A 13,785-nucleotide genomic window follows, 5' to 3' on the forward strand; every position below is an offset into this window, starting at 1 on the left:
TTGGAAATGAAGAAGTTTCAGGAGTACTCTGTTGTGCGCTTTCTTCTCTCTCCCCCTCCTATCCCTCACCACAGAGGACAGCACTGTGCCCTGGTGCTGGAGGCTCCAGCTGTGGCAGCAGGAGCTCGCCCTGCCCGGGGCTCACACTGCTTCCACGTAGTTGGCCGGCAGCATGCCCGTCTTGCCCGTCCTCTGCACGGTGCCGTACATCCAGCCCTCATCGATGGCCTGCACGTTGACGATGGTGTCGCCGTCTTTGAAGGAGACCTCGTCGGCGTCAGCTGCCGTGTAGTCGTACATCGCCCGGTACGTCTTCTGCTCGTTGGAATGAGGGGGGGGGGGGGAATGAAGAGTTGTTGATACCACTGCTCTTTCTTTGATTCTGACCAGAACCAAACTGAGTGGAGGGCGACTCATTCCCGGACTGACAAGTTTTGGCCGGGCTTTTAAATACCCTGGATTCAGATCACGGAATATTTGTATTGGAAATAAAGACTCAAACGCTGGGCGTTCAGCTATATGAGATCTCTGTCCTGTCTGCATTCCTTCTGAGGGGGGCAGCCAGCCCCCACCCCGTGCCTTTGTGCTTTACTGACACTGAAGCTGGACCAAACCTTGTCTGAGCCTATCTGAGCTTCAGCAGTGGGCCGGCTCAGGTCAGTTCCAGCCACGGCTGCAGGGTCTGACTTCACCGGGTTGTGGTGGGAGTGTAAGCTCACAGAGCTGAGGGTCTGCTGCTAATGGAGCTGTTGCAGCTTCAGCTGGCTTTGTAGCAAACATCAGCCTGTGCCCAGCAGGAGCTGAATGAAGCAGGGTGGGGAGGCCAGCCCTGCCCCCACGGAGGGCCCTGAGCCACTTACCCCAGCAGTGGATGGTTGGGAAGGAACGGATGACACAGTGGTTTGCTGAGTGACAACAGATGCTGACCTCTGCTGTGGCAGCTCTATGGTCTTAGCGTGTTTATAGCCCACTACAAAAGGGGAGAGAAACAACAAAGAAGTTCAGTTTGTAAGGAGTGTGGAGGGCAGTGCAGTTGCTCCGACTAAAGACGGGCCCGAGGCGACCAGGCCCCCACCCTTCACCCACTGCAGCTCAGCACCGTCCCAGCAGAGGAAGCACAGCTGTGTTCCCATACCTGTGGTGGTGGTGGTGAAGAAGCCCGCGTTGCTGTAGTAGGACAGGTGCTGGTTGGCCCCCTCTGAGGGTTCTGATTTCTCATCCCCAGCACTGATGCTCAGGGCGCTGGCGGAGCGCGAGTGCTCCCGGCTGCGGCGCTGCGCTTGGACTGCGAGGGGAGAGCAAGGGTCTGTCATGGTGCCACAGGGCAGGAGCTGCCTCGAGTGAGGTGAACTCTGGTGCATAAACTACAGAGCAGACCCAACCTGAGATCATGTGTAGGCTCCTGGACTGAATGTTGTCCTCTGCAGGGTCGTAGTCAAAGACGGAGCCGGGATTTGTGCGCCACACACGAAGACCTGCAAGAGAAGTGAGGCTGAGGAGCTGCAGCTCGGAGCCAGGGCAGCACGGAGCAGTCCTGAGTGGGAGTAAAGACATACAGTGAGAAAAGGGAAGCAGGAGATCAGAGTTAACGTTTCTCTTAGCTGTAGTGCAGATGTGTTGTTGACAAACAGCGTGAGGTGAACTTAAAACTACAAGGAGGTAAAATATCACAGAGCTGCAGGGGTTGGAAGGGAGACCATGGAGTCCAACCCCCTGCCCAAGCAGCTCCCAGCCCAGGGTGCACAGCTCAGCGTCCAGGTGGGTCCTGAACGTCTGCAGAGAAGGAGAGTGGCCGCTTCTCACCCCACCTCACCATCCACTCATCTATTCCACACCTCCTCAGCTTTGTTATAAGGATTGCTTGCTGAAATCAAGGTCGACTACATCCATCCACTGCTCTCCCCCCTCCACCCAGCCAGTGATGACATCACAGAAGGGAAACTACAAAGTGAGCTGAAATAAAGCAGTTTTTCAAGGTCAGCTGGCGCGTTGTGTAAAGGAAGTGCTGCATCTTCTGCTTACCCGTGAGGTTCTCCTGATCCTGGTCCACACGCTTCTGCTCCATTTCCACCACTCGTCTCTGAATGCCCCTATAGCTGATGTCACTGAAGTCCTGCATGTTCTTCTTCACACGTTCTGTAATGGGGTCTGTGACTACAGGCGTGAAAGTGCCTTTGTTTTTCTCAAAATCTTCATGGTATTTCACCTGTCACGTGAAGGGAAAGGCGAATGCTGACTTTTTCCTCCTTCTGTCAGGTGAATTTCTCACAGAGCAGAGCAGTGCCCTGCTGAATCTTTGCTTTCTCCAAGCCAAAGAACGGTGGGAGAGAACCCAATTCCAAACGTGTAACTAACTTGTGGAGGCATGCTTGCTTTCAGTGTATAACAAGGTGGGAAACCAATTGATTAATGCATACTGTCCCCAAGAAGGTGACCCTGGTGCACCTCAGGAACAAAGGTTTTGAGCTAACAGACCGACACAGAAGTGCACTTACTGTGGAGATGTGTTTCTGTGTCTCCCGCACACGCCGCATTTCAGGCGTGTCCAGAACGTAGGCAGCTTTGCCTTGGACCTGTTTTCGGAAGCTGTCTGAGTACAGGACCTGCAGAGAGAAAAAGGAAATGACACGGAGGAGAGGGGAGAGAGAGGGGAAAGGAGGTTGGTCCTGTAGCAACCCTAAGGACTTGTGCTCTCTCTGTAAAGACCCAGCACATACCGAGCTGATGTTCTCTTGGTTGCGCTTGGCTCTCTCCATCTCCGGGGTCATCGGTGTTGGGGTTCCTTTTGCAAGGTGCTCTTTGTACAACACCTGCAGGATACAGAAGGCACCAACAAGTCAGAGCAGGTAACGCAGCTGGCTCTGCTGGTGGTGTTACTGGGTAAGCATACTCGGCACTGCAGGGATGGAAAGGATCTTGGGAAATAAATAAAGCGTCTAAACAGTTATTTGCTAGAGCACAAAGGCAGAAAAGGGGAAAAGAAATAGGTAAAAACACAGAGAAGAGAGAGAAGGGGGCTAAATTAGAAGTGGATTGTTTCACAGAGGTTATTTTTAATCTAAGGCAGGTGCCTTGCTCTTTCAGTACCGAGCTAATCTGCTCCTGGTTGCGTCTGACTCGCTCCATCTCGGGAGTGACCGGCGTGGGGGTGGCCTTCCCTAAGCCTTCCTTGTACACAACCTACAGACCACAAAGCAACCCAACGTCACAGGAGTACAGGTTAAAACTGGAATGACACTGGTTTTAGAATGAACACCATTCGTTATGAAAGGGAAATAAAATAAGTGAGGAAAAACACTAAAAAGTTAAGTGATGAAAAAAATATACGTAACTTTCATATGCTGTCATTTGAAAGGGTAAGTTTCTCAATCCGAGGGGAAAAAATTAGAGGGTTAAATAAAAACCAGGCAGCCTTATGTCACTCAAAGAGAAAACCATCTCTATCTTTGCCCCTTCACACCCTGCAGACAATACCGAGCTAATCTGTTCTTGATTGCGTTTCACTCTCTCCATCTCAGGAGTGAGAGGGGTGGGGGTTGCTCGCCCCAAGTTCTCTTTGTACAACACCTGTGGGATACAGAACACGTATCCAGCATCTCTCAAAGAAGCAGGAGCACTCAGAAGGATTTCAACACAAGGTATTACTTAGTTATCAACATTCAAAAAAGTAATGGAGGATTACGGTACGGGGCACTGCACAAAGCCAAACATCTAAAGCTAGAAGAGGGGTAAGAAAAATTAACTGAAAAAGAGAAGCTTGTTACAACTGTTTGTTTGGGTTAAAATGAAGGGCTCTATCCAGCTACAGCTGCTTCCTTGGCTCCACGGGCTCAAGGAAACCACCTGTGACCCCAAGAACTAAGGGTTCTTCTACCTCCCCTCCTGCTGGTCGTGACCCAGGCCAAGAAGGGGATCCCCTCTGCCCCTAAACCCAGGTTTGAAGCAAGCTGTGAGGAGCTTCCTTGGGGACAGCAGGGGTGGTGGCCACAACAACACTGAGCAGCTGCATACTGAGGAGTGTCAGAGGTGGGTGTCCTTCCCGAAAACATCCCCGGTCCCACCCAGGTGGGATTCTGGTTAAGGTCACCTCCCGCAACCCAACCTCACAGAGGAGGGGTTTTCCCAGGGGGGTGTTTGAGTTTGGGGTTGGGCTTTCTCCCACTACAGTCAAAAATCCCTGAAAAGACAACAAGAGCTTACAGACACAGCACAGAGAGAGGGAGCTGAGTCACTTGCCTCGGGGACCTCAGTCTGCTGGTGTCTGGATAGAGCCCAATAACGCAGACTGAGCTGGAGGAAGCTCCTAAATCTTTGGATCAGAATGTTAACACTAAAGCCAAGTTGATTTTAGAAAGGGAGAGATTAACTGGCAGAAACAAATCTATCATCCATTTAAAGTCAGCAGTTAGAATGTTACTTTATTAAAATAGAGGCACCGAAGGGAAGAAAGTGTCTATTTTTAAGGTACCGAGCTAATGATCTCTTGATTGCGTTTCACTCTCTCCATCTCTGGAGTGATTGGTGTTGGGGTCACTTTCCCCACATTTTCTTTGTACAAAACCTATAGGATACAAGGGAGTATCCAAATATCATTAAGAGTGTACAGAAACCACAACCAACCACGTACAAGAAAAGCTTTGGGGTTACTATGCTTTGAAGGGGTTAGATTTGGGGCCGCTGCGGTTCCTGAAAGAAGCAATGGGAGCTTTGCCATCAATCCATTACCAACTGTGTGTAAAAGCAAAACAGTTGCAAGAAACAGTTAAAGAAATTGCAAAGAAACCGTGTCCATTAAGAAAAATGATAATCAGAGGTCAAAACCATTCTAGTTAAATCCTGCTTCAGATGCTGTTAAACAGGAGAAATCACAGCTTGGTTGTGAGCACAAGCTGGGGGCTGTTCATGCCACCTGATGGGTGGGGGGGGTTTAAGAGTTAGGAAGCACAGATCAGTAAAACTGCTACTGTGTGTTAAACACGTCAGGTCATTAGGAGTTGGTTTCCTGTTAAAAGTACCGAGCTAATGATCTCTTGATTGCGTTTGACTCTCTCCATCTCAGGAGTCACAGGGGTTGGGGTGGCCTTCCCTATGTTCTCCTTATATAACACCTGTGAGACATAAGAAAGGAGCCAGAAAAAAAGCAACAGTAAACAAACTGCTCTGTAGACAAACACAAAGGCATCACTTCCACAGGTACACAGCAATGCTTTTAGTATTCAAGTAGGGTCTGGCATACGGTGATGGCTCCATAGATAAGTAAATGAGACTACAAAATGCTGTGCTGGCAACGTCACAAATACGTGAATTATGATAAAGTAAGTCAGAGTTGCAGAGGAAGTGAAGGAAGTCTGTTTGTGGTAAGCTTTTAGAATTAGAACAGGGCGTTACGATAAGCCTTACAACCAATAACACGGCAGTTAACACAGTCATTGTCAAACACGGTGAGCCACGGTGAGAAGTGATCGCTCCTTTACACGGCCTTAGAGGTCAGCAGTACTTCTGAGTAAGTGTCACAACGGCCACTTATTAAAACTTAAACTTCATTTCAGTGGAGTTAAAGGAGACTTGTTCTTGGCAAAGTACCGAGCTGCAGATCTCTTGGTTGCGCCTGACCCTCTCCATCTCTGGAGTGATGGGAGTGGGGGTCCCCGTCCCCACGCTCTCTTTGTACAACACCTGCACAGTGACAAGAAGCATCCGAAAGAAATCAGAGCTCAGAAACAATCACATCCAACACAGAACCAAAGATCTGAGTCTCCTGAGAGTCATCTGCTCTCCCTGAGCCCCAGAAGCTGCCCTCAGAGCCTGCTGGGATCCTCACAATTCCATGAACACAGGGCTACAGCAGGAGAGCACTCACACAAAAACCACCACGCACAACTGTATGTTAAAAGGAATCTGAAACAGGGAGCAAAACGGTTACAGATAGTGGGGACCGTGTAAATAATGGCACGTGTGAAGAAGTGGAATGTAAGTAGCACTGGAAAACACAGTGAAGGAGAAAGGATGGCTTTTTAACTTGATTAAATTGATTACGTGGAAGGAGGGAGCGGAGCCGTTCTGTTTTTAATAAAGATTAAGAAGTTCAGTTTGTGTGGAGTTAAGGGGAGGACATCTACCCCACCACAAAGTACCGAGCTAATGTGTTCCTGATTGCGTCTGACTCTCTCAACTTCGGGAGTGATGGGTGTTGGGGTCCCTGCCCCCAGCTCCTCTTTGTACATCACCTGTGGGTAACACGGCTGTGTTAGGGCACCGACCAAAGAGGCAAAGAGCAGCACACAGCTCGCTGGGAAAACAGACAGTGTTATACACAAGGTGACCCTGAGCCAGAGCTTGGGGTGAAAGAGGAGGTAAAATCCAGAGAGAAAACCCACACGGGACAAAACTGAGGATTCAACTCATTAAGAAATGGAAAAAAAATGGTATTATAAAATTTAACAAGGTGATCAGAGTCAAGGAAAAGGTGGGAGCCAGAAGTTATTATGATCATTAAGGTTGTGTGATTAAATCAGAGGAACAGGGATGATGTAAGTAATGATTATTCAGGAAAAAGATCTCAAAGGGAAAAGGAAACTCCTTTTTAAGTTGATTATAAGAGAAAAAGTAACTTTGGGTGTTAGAATTATTTAAAGAAGGTGAGAAGGGAATTTTCCTCTTTTCAAACTGAAGATACCGAGCTAATGTGTTCTTGATTGCGTCTGACTCTCTCAATCTCAGGAGTGACAGGGGTGGGGGTTCCCATCCCCACATCCTCTTTGTACAACACCTGTGGACAACACAACCACGTGAAAAGAAGGAAGAGCAACAAGCAGACAACAGCAACCCCCTGTTTGCTGTGAGGCCAAGTGGAACTCAAGAGAGGTGGTCTTGTGGGCTGCCATGAGCAAAACACACGGATTAAAAAAATACAAAAAAATAAACACACAGAAATGAACAAGCAGCGTCTCCTATCTGCCTTCTAACCCTCTTTGCTTCTTTCATCCCCACCCATAAATGGCTCCAACACACATCAGGGCACTGAGCTCAGCCCCACACTCTGCATCACAGCAGAGAGAGTTTTAAGAGACAGCAAAACCAGGAGGAAAGCAAAAACAAACCAAGAACCAAGGACTGAAGCGATTAATGAAAGGAAAAGCAGATTGGAAAGAAAATAAATGTTCAGAGTGAAAAAAGACTGGAACACAGAATCTAAACGTTACCATAATTAAGAGAATTAATCAAAAATGAGGAATAAAAAGGCAGTAAGTAATGATTATGTTAAAAAAAAAGCACAAAAACAAGGGGAATGGATACTGGTTATCAGTTGATAAGAAGGGAACAAAAGTAACTTGGGGTGGGCATCAAAATTATTTTTAGATAGAGCAAAAGGGAATTTTCTTCTTTTCAAACCAAAGATACCGAGCTAATGTGCTCTTGATTGCATTTGACTCTCTCAATCTCAGGAGTGACAGGGGTGGGGGTTCCCAACCCCACATCCTCTTTGTACAACACCTGCAGACAACAGGACCACATGAAAAGAAGGAAGAGCAACAAGCAGACAACAGCAACCCCCTGTTTGCTGTGTGGCCAAGTGGAACTCAAGAGAGGAGTTTTTTGGGGCTGCCATGACCAAAACACACGGATTAAAAACAAAAAAAATACATAGAAATCAACAAGCAGTGATTCCTATCTGGCTTCTAACCCTCCTCTCCCTGTGGAACAGCCCAGTGCTGTGGTTTGTGCCCTGCCCAAATGGCTCCTGAGGAACAAGGTGTGAAGGACACAACGCAAAAGGAACCCAGGAATAATCTTTGCATCCATCATCCCCACCCATAAATGGCTCCAACACACATCAGGGCAACGAGCTCACCCACACACTCTGCATCACAGCAGAGAGAGCTTTGTTTTAACACACAGTAAAACCAGGAGGGAGAAAACAAACCAAGAACAAAGGATTGAGGCAGTTAATGAAAGGAAAAGCAGATTGGAAAGAAAATAAATGTTCAGAATAAAAAATAGATTGGAACACAGAATCTAAACATTACCATAATTAAGAGAATTAATAAAAATGAGGAATAAAAATCTGGTAAGTAATCATTATGTATAGAAAAGCATCAAAACAAGGGGAATGGATGCTGGTTTTGGTGTAAGTCGATTATAGGGGAACAGATGTAACTTTGGGTAGGCACTAAAACTATGTTTAGATAGAGCAAAAGGGAATTTTCCTCTTTTCAAACTGAAGATACCGAGCTAATGTGCTCTTGATTGCGTCTGACTCTCTCAATCTCAGGAGTGACAGGGGTGGGGGTTCCCATCCCCACATCCTCTTTGTACAACACCTGTGGACAACACAACCACGTGAAAAGAAGGAAGAGCAACAAGCAGACAACAGCAACCCCCTGTTTGCTGTGAGGCCAAGTGGAACTCAAGAGAGGTGGTCTTGTGGGCTGCCATGAGCAAAACACACGGATCAAAAAAAATACAAAAAAATAAACACAGAAATGAACAAGCAGTGTCTCCTATCTGCCTTCTAACCCTCTTTGCTTCTTTCATCCCCACCCATAAATGGCTCCAACACACATCAGGGCACTGAGCTCAGCCCCACACTCTGCATCACAGCAGATAGAGTTTTAAGAGACAGCAAAACCAGGAGGAAAGCAAAAACAAACCAAGAACCAAGGACTGAAGCGATTAATGAAAGGAAAAGCAGATTGGAAAGAAAATAAATGTTCAGAGTGAAAAAAGACTGGAACACAGAATCTAAACGTTACCATAATTAAGAGAATTATCAAAAATGAGGAACAAAAAGGCAGTAAGTAATGATTATGTTAAAAAAAAAGCACAAAAACAAGGGGAATGGATACTGGTTATCAGTTGATAAGAAGGGAACAAAAGTAACTTGGGGTGGGCATCAAAATTATTTTTAGATAGAGCAAAAGGGAAATTTCTTCTTTTCAAACCAAAGATACCGAGCTAATGTGCTCTTGATTGCGTTTGACTCTCTCAATCTCAGGAGTGACAGGGGTGGGGGTTCCTATCCCCACATCCTCTTTGTACAACACCTGCAGACAACAGGACCACATGAAAAGAAGGAAGAGCAACAAGCAGACAACAGCAACCCCCTGTTTGCTGTGAGGCCAAGTGGAACTCAAGAGAGGAGTTTTTTGGGGCTGCCATGAGCAAAACACACGGATTAAAAACAAAAAAAATACATAGAAATCAACAAGCAGTGATTCCTATCTGGCTTCTAACCCTCCTCTCCCTGTGGAACAGCCCAGTGCTGTGGTTTGTGCCCTGCCCAAATGGCTCCTGAGGAACAAGGTGTGAAGGACACAACGCAAAAGGAACCCAGGAATAATCTTTGCATCCATCATCCCCACCCATAAATGGCTCCAACACACATCAGGGCAACGAGCTCACCCACACACTCTGCATCACAGCAGAGCTTTGTTTTAACACACAGTAAAACCAGGAGGGAGAAAACAAACCAAGAACAAAGGATTGAGGCAGTTAATGAAAGGAAAAGCAGATTGGAAAGAAAATAAATGTTCAGAATAAAAAAAAAAATTGGAACACAGAATCTAAACATTACCCTAATTACTAATAGAATTAATCAGAACAGAGGAATAAGAATCTGGTAAGTAATCATTATGTATAGAAAAGCACCAAAACAAGGGGAATGGATACTGGTTTTGGTGTCAGTCGATTATAGGGGAACAGAAGTAACCTTCTGTGGGTGTTAAAGTTATTTTTAAATAGAACAAAAGGGAAATTTCTTCTTTTCAAACTAAAGATACCGAGCTAATGTGTTCTTGATTGCGTTTGACTCTCTCAATCTCAGGAGTGACAGGGGTGGGGGTTCCTATCCCCACATCCTCTTTGTACAACACCTGTATGGTAACACAGCAGTGTAAAAAAGTACAGAAGACAGCATGTATTTGAGGGAGACACAGCATCATAGTTAATTTGTATGCTCACTACATCCATTAGAAAGAGGGATAAATTAGGAATTGTAAATCTGGTAACAACTGTGATCAATACTGGGGAATGTTTGCAAGCTCCTGAAAGGCCCAAGGGATGCTTTGACACAGCAATAAGGCATCAAAAGAATGGAGTTAAGCAGATAGAAAAAGCAGTAGTTTTTAAGAATAATCACAAAAAAAAAAGTTTTAAGAATTAGGGGAACTGTTAAGTCCTACAACTATTAGAAAAATCTTTTAAGATATTTGTAAAAATTGTAAGAATGATTGGATTCTAACAGCAGAAAGAGAGCGTCACTACAAGTTAATTCCAGGGAACGTTTACAGGTGTTATAAAGTTCTTCTAAAATGAAGTTACAGGGAATTTCTGGAATTAGGAAAGTGTACCGAGCTAAAGATTTCCTGGTTGCGTTTGACCCTCTCCATCTCTGGGGTCACAGGCACTGGGGTTCCAATTCCCACCCCCTCTCTGTACAACACCTGTGTGGTAACAGGGGGGGTAGGGTGGTTTGGTTTGTGGGGTGTTTGTAAGGAAAAAAAGGAAAGGAGGAGGATGGGGCAAGGAGAAAGAGAGAGAAGAAAAGAAACTTAATATAGTGAAACTTCCAAGTATGAAAACACATTTTGTCAGCTTTGTTCATTGGCTAGCAGAAAAAAGCCAATGAAATAATCAGCTAATGGATAAGATTTTGCAGTTCTGTCTCCTCCCACAGGGAAGTCAGACTACTGACTTAAACAAAAGATCTTAATGGTTAACTTTCCATATAGGATTGTCCCTCACAAGTATAAAAGAGAGACTTGATGATCACAGAGGCAATTAAATGTAGCACACAACGTGTGACAATAATGCCTTCTCTGAACTGTCCTATGTCCAACGTCAAGTCAGGTCTGAACACTGCATCTGTCACATCTGAGTCAAAATCACCCCAATTAAAACAGAAAAATACAACAAAGTTACGAAGTAGAGCACTTCAAATTGTGCATGGTGACTGAAATGTGCCAGAAATAGAAATAATTCTGGATAGAAATGCATTACTACAGTTATTTCCCCTTATTTTCACAATGCTCTCCATTACACACGTTACAGTGATAGAAGAATGCCACCAGTTTTTCTTACACAGACCTGCAGGATACAAGAAAGCATCCAACAAGCAAAAACACACAAAGGCAGACACACTTGGCTTCATTAGTTTGCTTTGCTTCAGGAAGAGTTAAGAGTTGACTCTGCTTTTGCACTGCACCAGCATGGTGAGTCTGAAGAGCATTAGAAGGATCAGCCCTGCTATGGAGGAGACACCCACACTGTCACTATTTCAGTGGGAAGAAGAAATAAGGCACTGCTTAACAGATTAAAGTCAATGAGGGTTGAATCTCACAGCTGGGATCATTTAATGGCAGTTACTCTAGACTGAGGAAGAAAATACAATATAAGGAGAATGGCCAGTTTTAGTGACTTGATTTAGAAAGGGTTGTTCAAAGTTTAAACAAATTGGAAGAAAAAGTTAATATGGAGCAGTTAAAGGGATTGGATTTGCACTCTCAGTGGTGGGTTTGCTTTGGCTATACCGAGCTAATGTTCTCTTGGTTGCGTTTGACTCTCTCCATCTCCGGAGTGACCGGGGTTGGGGTGCCCATCCCTAAGCCCTCTTTGTATGACACCTATGAGGTACAAGAGAATTTCCATACAAAAAAAAAAAAAAAAAAAACAAAACCAAACAAAGAACAAAGAAAAACCAGCATTCAACACAGGCAAAATAATTAAATCTCACTGTTCTGTGAGTTAGGTTTAGTGTTAGGGTCACTTCTTCATTAATTGCACACTTGTTCTAGAGGTGCATATTAAGAAAATGGCTGATTATTCTGTAAATATGGCTACGTATCCCAGGGGATAAAGGGTTAAGATAAAGCAAACAAGGAGAGGAACACCAGATTGTTTCCACAGTTTTTGATTCTTGTGAAGTTCTAAATCACTCCAAAAAGTTAAAGCACAAAAAGATGGAAGAATTGAGTTAAAAATATTGCCAGAGAGAGGGAAGGAGCAGGGTGAGGTGAGATTTTAAATCACTGAAGGAAAAAAAAAAAAAAAAAAGAGTACGTGTTAGGATGTTATGCAAAAATGAATAATTATCTTTTTCTTAAATACCGAGCTAATGTGTTCTTGATTGCGTTTGACTCTCTCTATTTCTGGAGTAACAGGTGTTGGGATACCTGTCCCCAGGTCCTCTTTGTACAAGACCTGCAGAATACAAGCACCCAGAAAGATGAGATATGTCCCTTCCCCAGTACCTACAAAACAGTGGACAGGCACCTCAACTGGTTAACAGATAATACAAACTGGGATGTAAACAAGAACAGCATCTCCATGAGCATTAACACTCATATTTCCCTATTTAACTTAACCTCAACCATTTGACTAAAAAATTGCATTTTCCGTGACTGAAGATGTATAGAAGGTGCATGGTCTAAAACCTATTAGTGCAGGAATACATTACAAATGCACTAGCAGTTCTTGACAATTCATAAAACACATGCAAACTGCATTTCACTGTTTGATGTCATTGAAAGAAGGAAAAGGAATACAAAAGTAAAGGATACACAGAAAGGGAGAACAAATGTAACGTGAAGGTAAGAAAAACAAAGCATAGTTTGAAAAAACAACTGTTATGCACTAGTGAGCTGTAAAAATCAATACTAACAGAAAAAGCTCAAGAGGGAAACGACTTAACATGAGGAGTAGTATATCATAAGATACTCAACCTATGGCAGACATCGCTCCCCAGCACTGTACAGAAAACATCTCAGGTATCAGCAGTCATAAGACCATACTCTCCCTCAGAACTGTATAATACTGTAATATTGGATGCTAGGAAATACTTCTCCAGAAGAGTGGTCAGGCTCTGGAATGGGCTGCCCACAGAGGTGGTGGAGTCACCAACCCTGGAGGTATTTAAAGAACATTTAGACATGGTGCTGAGGGACGCAGTTTAGAGGGAAGTACTGATGATATCAGGATGGTTGGACTGAATGATCTCCTAAGTCCTTTCCAACCTTGGTGATTCCATGATTCTATGTATTCAGAGATCAAAGTAAGGCCATAGGAATTGATGGCTCAAGATAGGAGAACAGGGTTTTGTTATTAAAATCTACACTTAAAAGTATCTGCTCTTCCCAGATCTAGTTTCCATTTTTTAACTGTTGCTAGTTTTTTTGACTACAAAAAGAGGCTCCAATTTACTTTCTTCTCTCTAGCTGCTCCACATTTTTTCAGAACAATAAGATCTCCTCTGTGCATTTTTTTATTTCTGCATTTAGAAAAGGTCACAGGAATAACTCAAGGAAATGACTGACTGCAACGATCGCTGCAAAATGCAGATATTTGAAGTTCCTGCTGCAGAAGATAGGGATTTAAGGGATCTGTTCCCCTGTCAACAAAAATACCCATTAACACTACCAGAGGCTGAAGGCTGAGCTCTGAGAGGTTATACAGAGGTAAGTAGAAAATATTGGCCACTACCGAGCTGATGTGCTTCTGCGTCTCCTTGACACGTTTCACTTCTGGGAGGTCAGGAATTGGAGTTCCTTTTCCAATGCTCTCCTTGTACTTAACCTACAAAGGCAAAGACATTAAAAAAAAAACCACAGAATTTATGTTAAAGGACAACTGATGCACGGTATGCCTAACAAACTACGTGAATAAAAAAGCACAGGGCATTTACACTTTACAAACTGGCTGAAATTATATATATATATATATTATAATCTAAAAAAATTAGCCTAATAGCCTTTAAAATAGGCACTGGGATTCCTATGCAGATAAGAGCGT

The 13,785-nt window shown here is 44.4% G+C and overlaps 1 protein-coding gene across 27 annotated transcripts in view; it reads right to left on the reverse strand.

Moving 5' to 3' along the window:
• Positions 1-57: 57 nt before the first annotated feature.
• Positions 58-13,785, reverse strand: part of NEB (nebulin) — a 113,838-nt gene continuing 100,110 nt past the window's right edge. For 10 of the 27 annotated variants that reach the window (XM_065751347.1, XM_065751351.1, XM_065751349.1 and 7 more), the window contains 20 exons: positions 13,477-13,569; positions 12,106-12,198; positions 11,529-11,621; positions 10,350-10,442; positions 9,780-9,872; positions 8,952-9,044; positions 6,752-6,769; positions 6,135-6,209; positions 5,584-5,676; positions 5,016-5,108; positions 4,469-4,561; positions 3,475-3,567; positions 3,088-3,180; positions 2,718-2,810; positions 2,496-2,603; positions 2,023-2,206; positions 1,383-1,475; positions 1,136-1,285; positions 861-970; positions 58-315 (listed from right to left, as the gene is read on the reverse strand). In XM_065751347.1, coding sequence (XP_065607419.1) covers positions 142-315; positions 861-970; positions 1,136-1,285; positions 1,383-1,475; positions 2,023-2,206; positions 2,496-2,603; positions 2,718-2,810; positions 3,088-3,180; positions 3,475-3,567; positions 4,469-4,561; positions 5,016-5,108; positions 5,584-5,676; positions 6,135-6,209; positions 6,752-6,769; positions 8,952-9,044; positions 9,780-9,872; positions 10,350-10,442; positions 11,529-11,621; positions 12,106-12,198; positions 13,477-13,569 — 2,028 coding nt within the window. In that variant the 3' untranslated portion in view covers positions 58-141. Of the gene's footprint in view, positions 316-860; positions 971-1,135; positions 1,286-1,382; positions 1,476-2,022; positions 2,207-2,495; positions 2,604-2,717; positions 2,811-3,087; positions 3,181-3,474; positions 3,568-4,468; positions 4,562-5,015; positions 5,109-5,583; positions 5,677-6,134; positions 6,210-6,676; positions 6,770-7,476; positions 7,495-8,228; positions 8,322-8,951; positions 9,045-9,779; positions 9,873-10,349; positions 10,443-11,528; positions 11,622-12,105; positions 12,199-13,476; positions 13,570-13,785 lie in introns of all 27 variants that reach the window. The other 17 variants (XM_065751325.1, XM_065751326.1, XM_065751327.1 and 14 more) reach the window with 17 other exon arrangements.

This window comes from Cyrtonyx montezumae, unplaced genomic scaffold (assembly GCF_038088225.1).
Source record: "Cyrtonyx montezumae isolate F1298 unplaced genomic scaffold, pur_monq_1.0 scaffold_7, whole genome shotgun sequence".
NCBI classification, from domain to species: domain Eukaryota; kingdom Metazoa; phylum Chordata; class Aves; order Galliformes; family Odontophoridae; genus Cyrtonyx; species Cyrtonyx montezumae.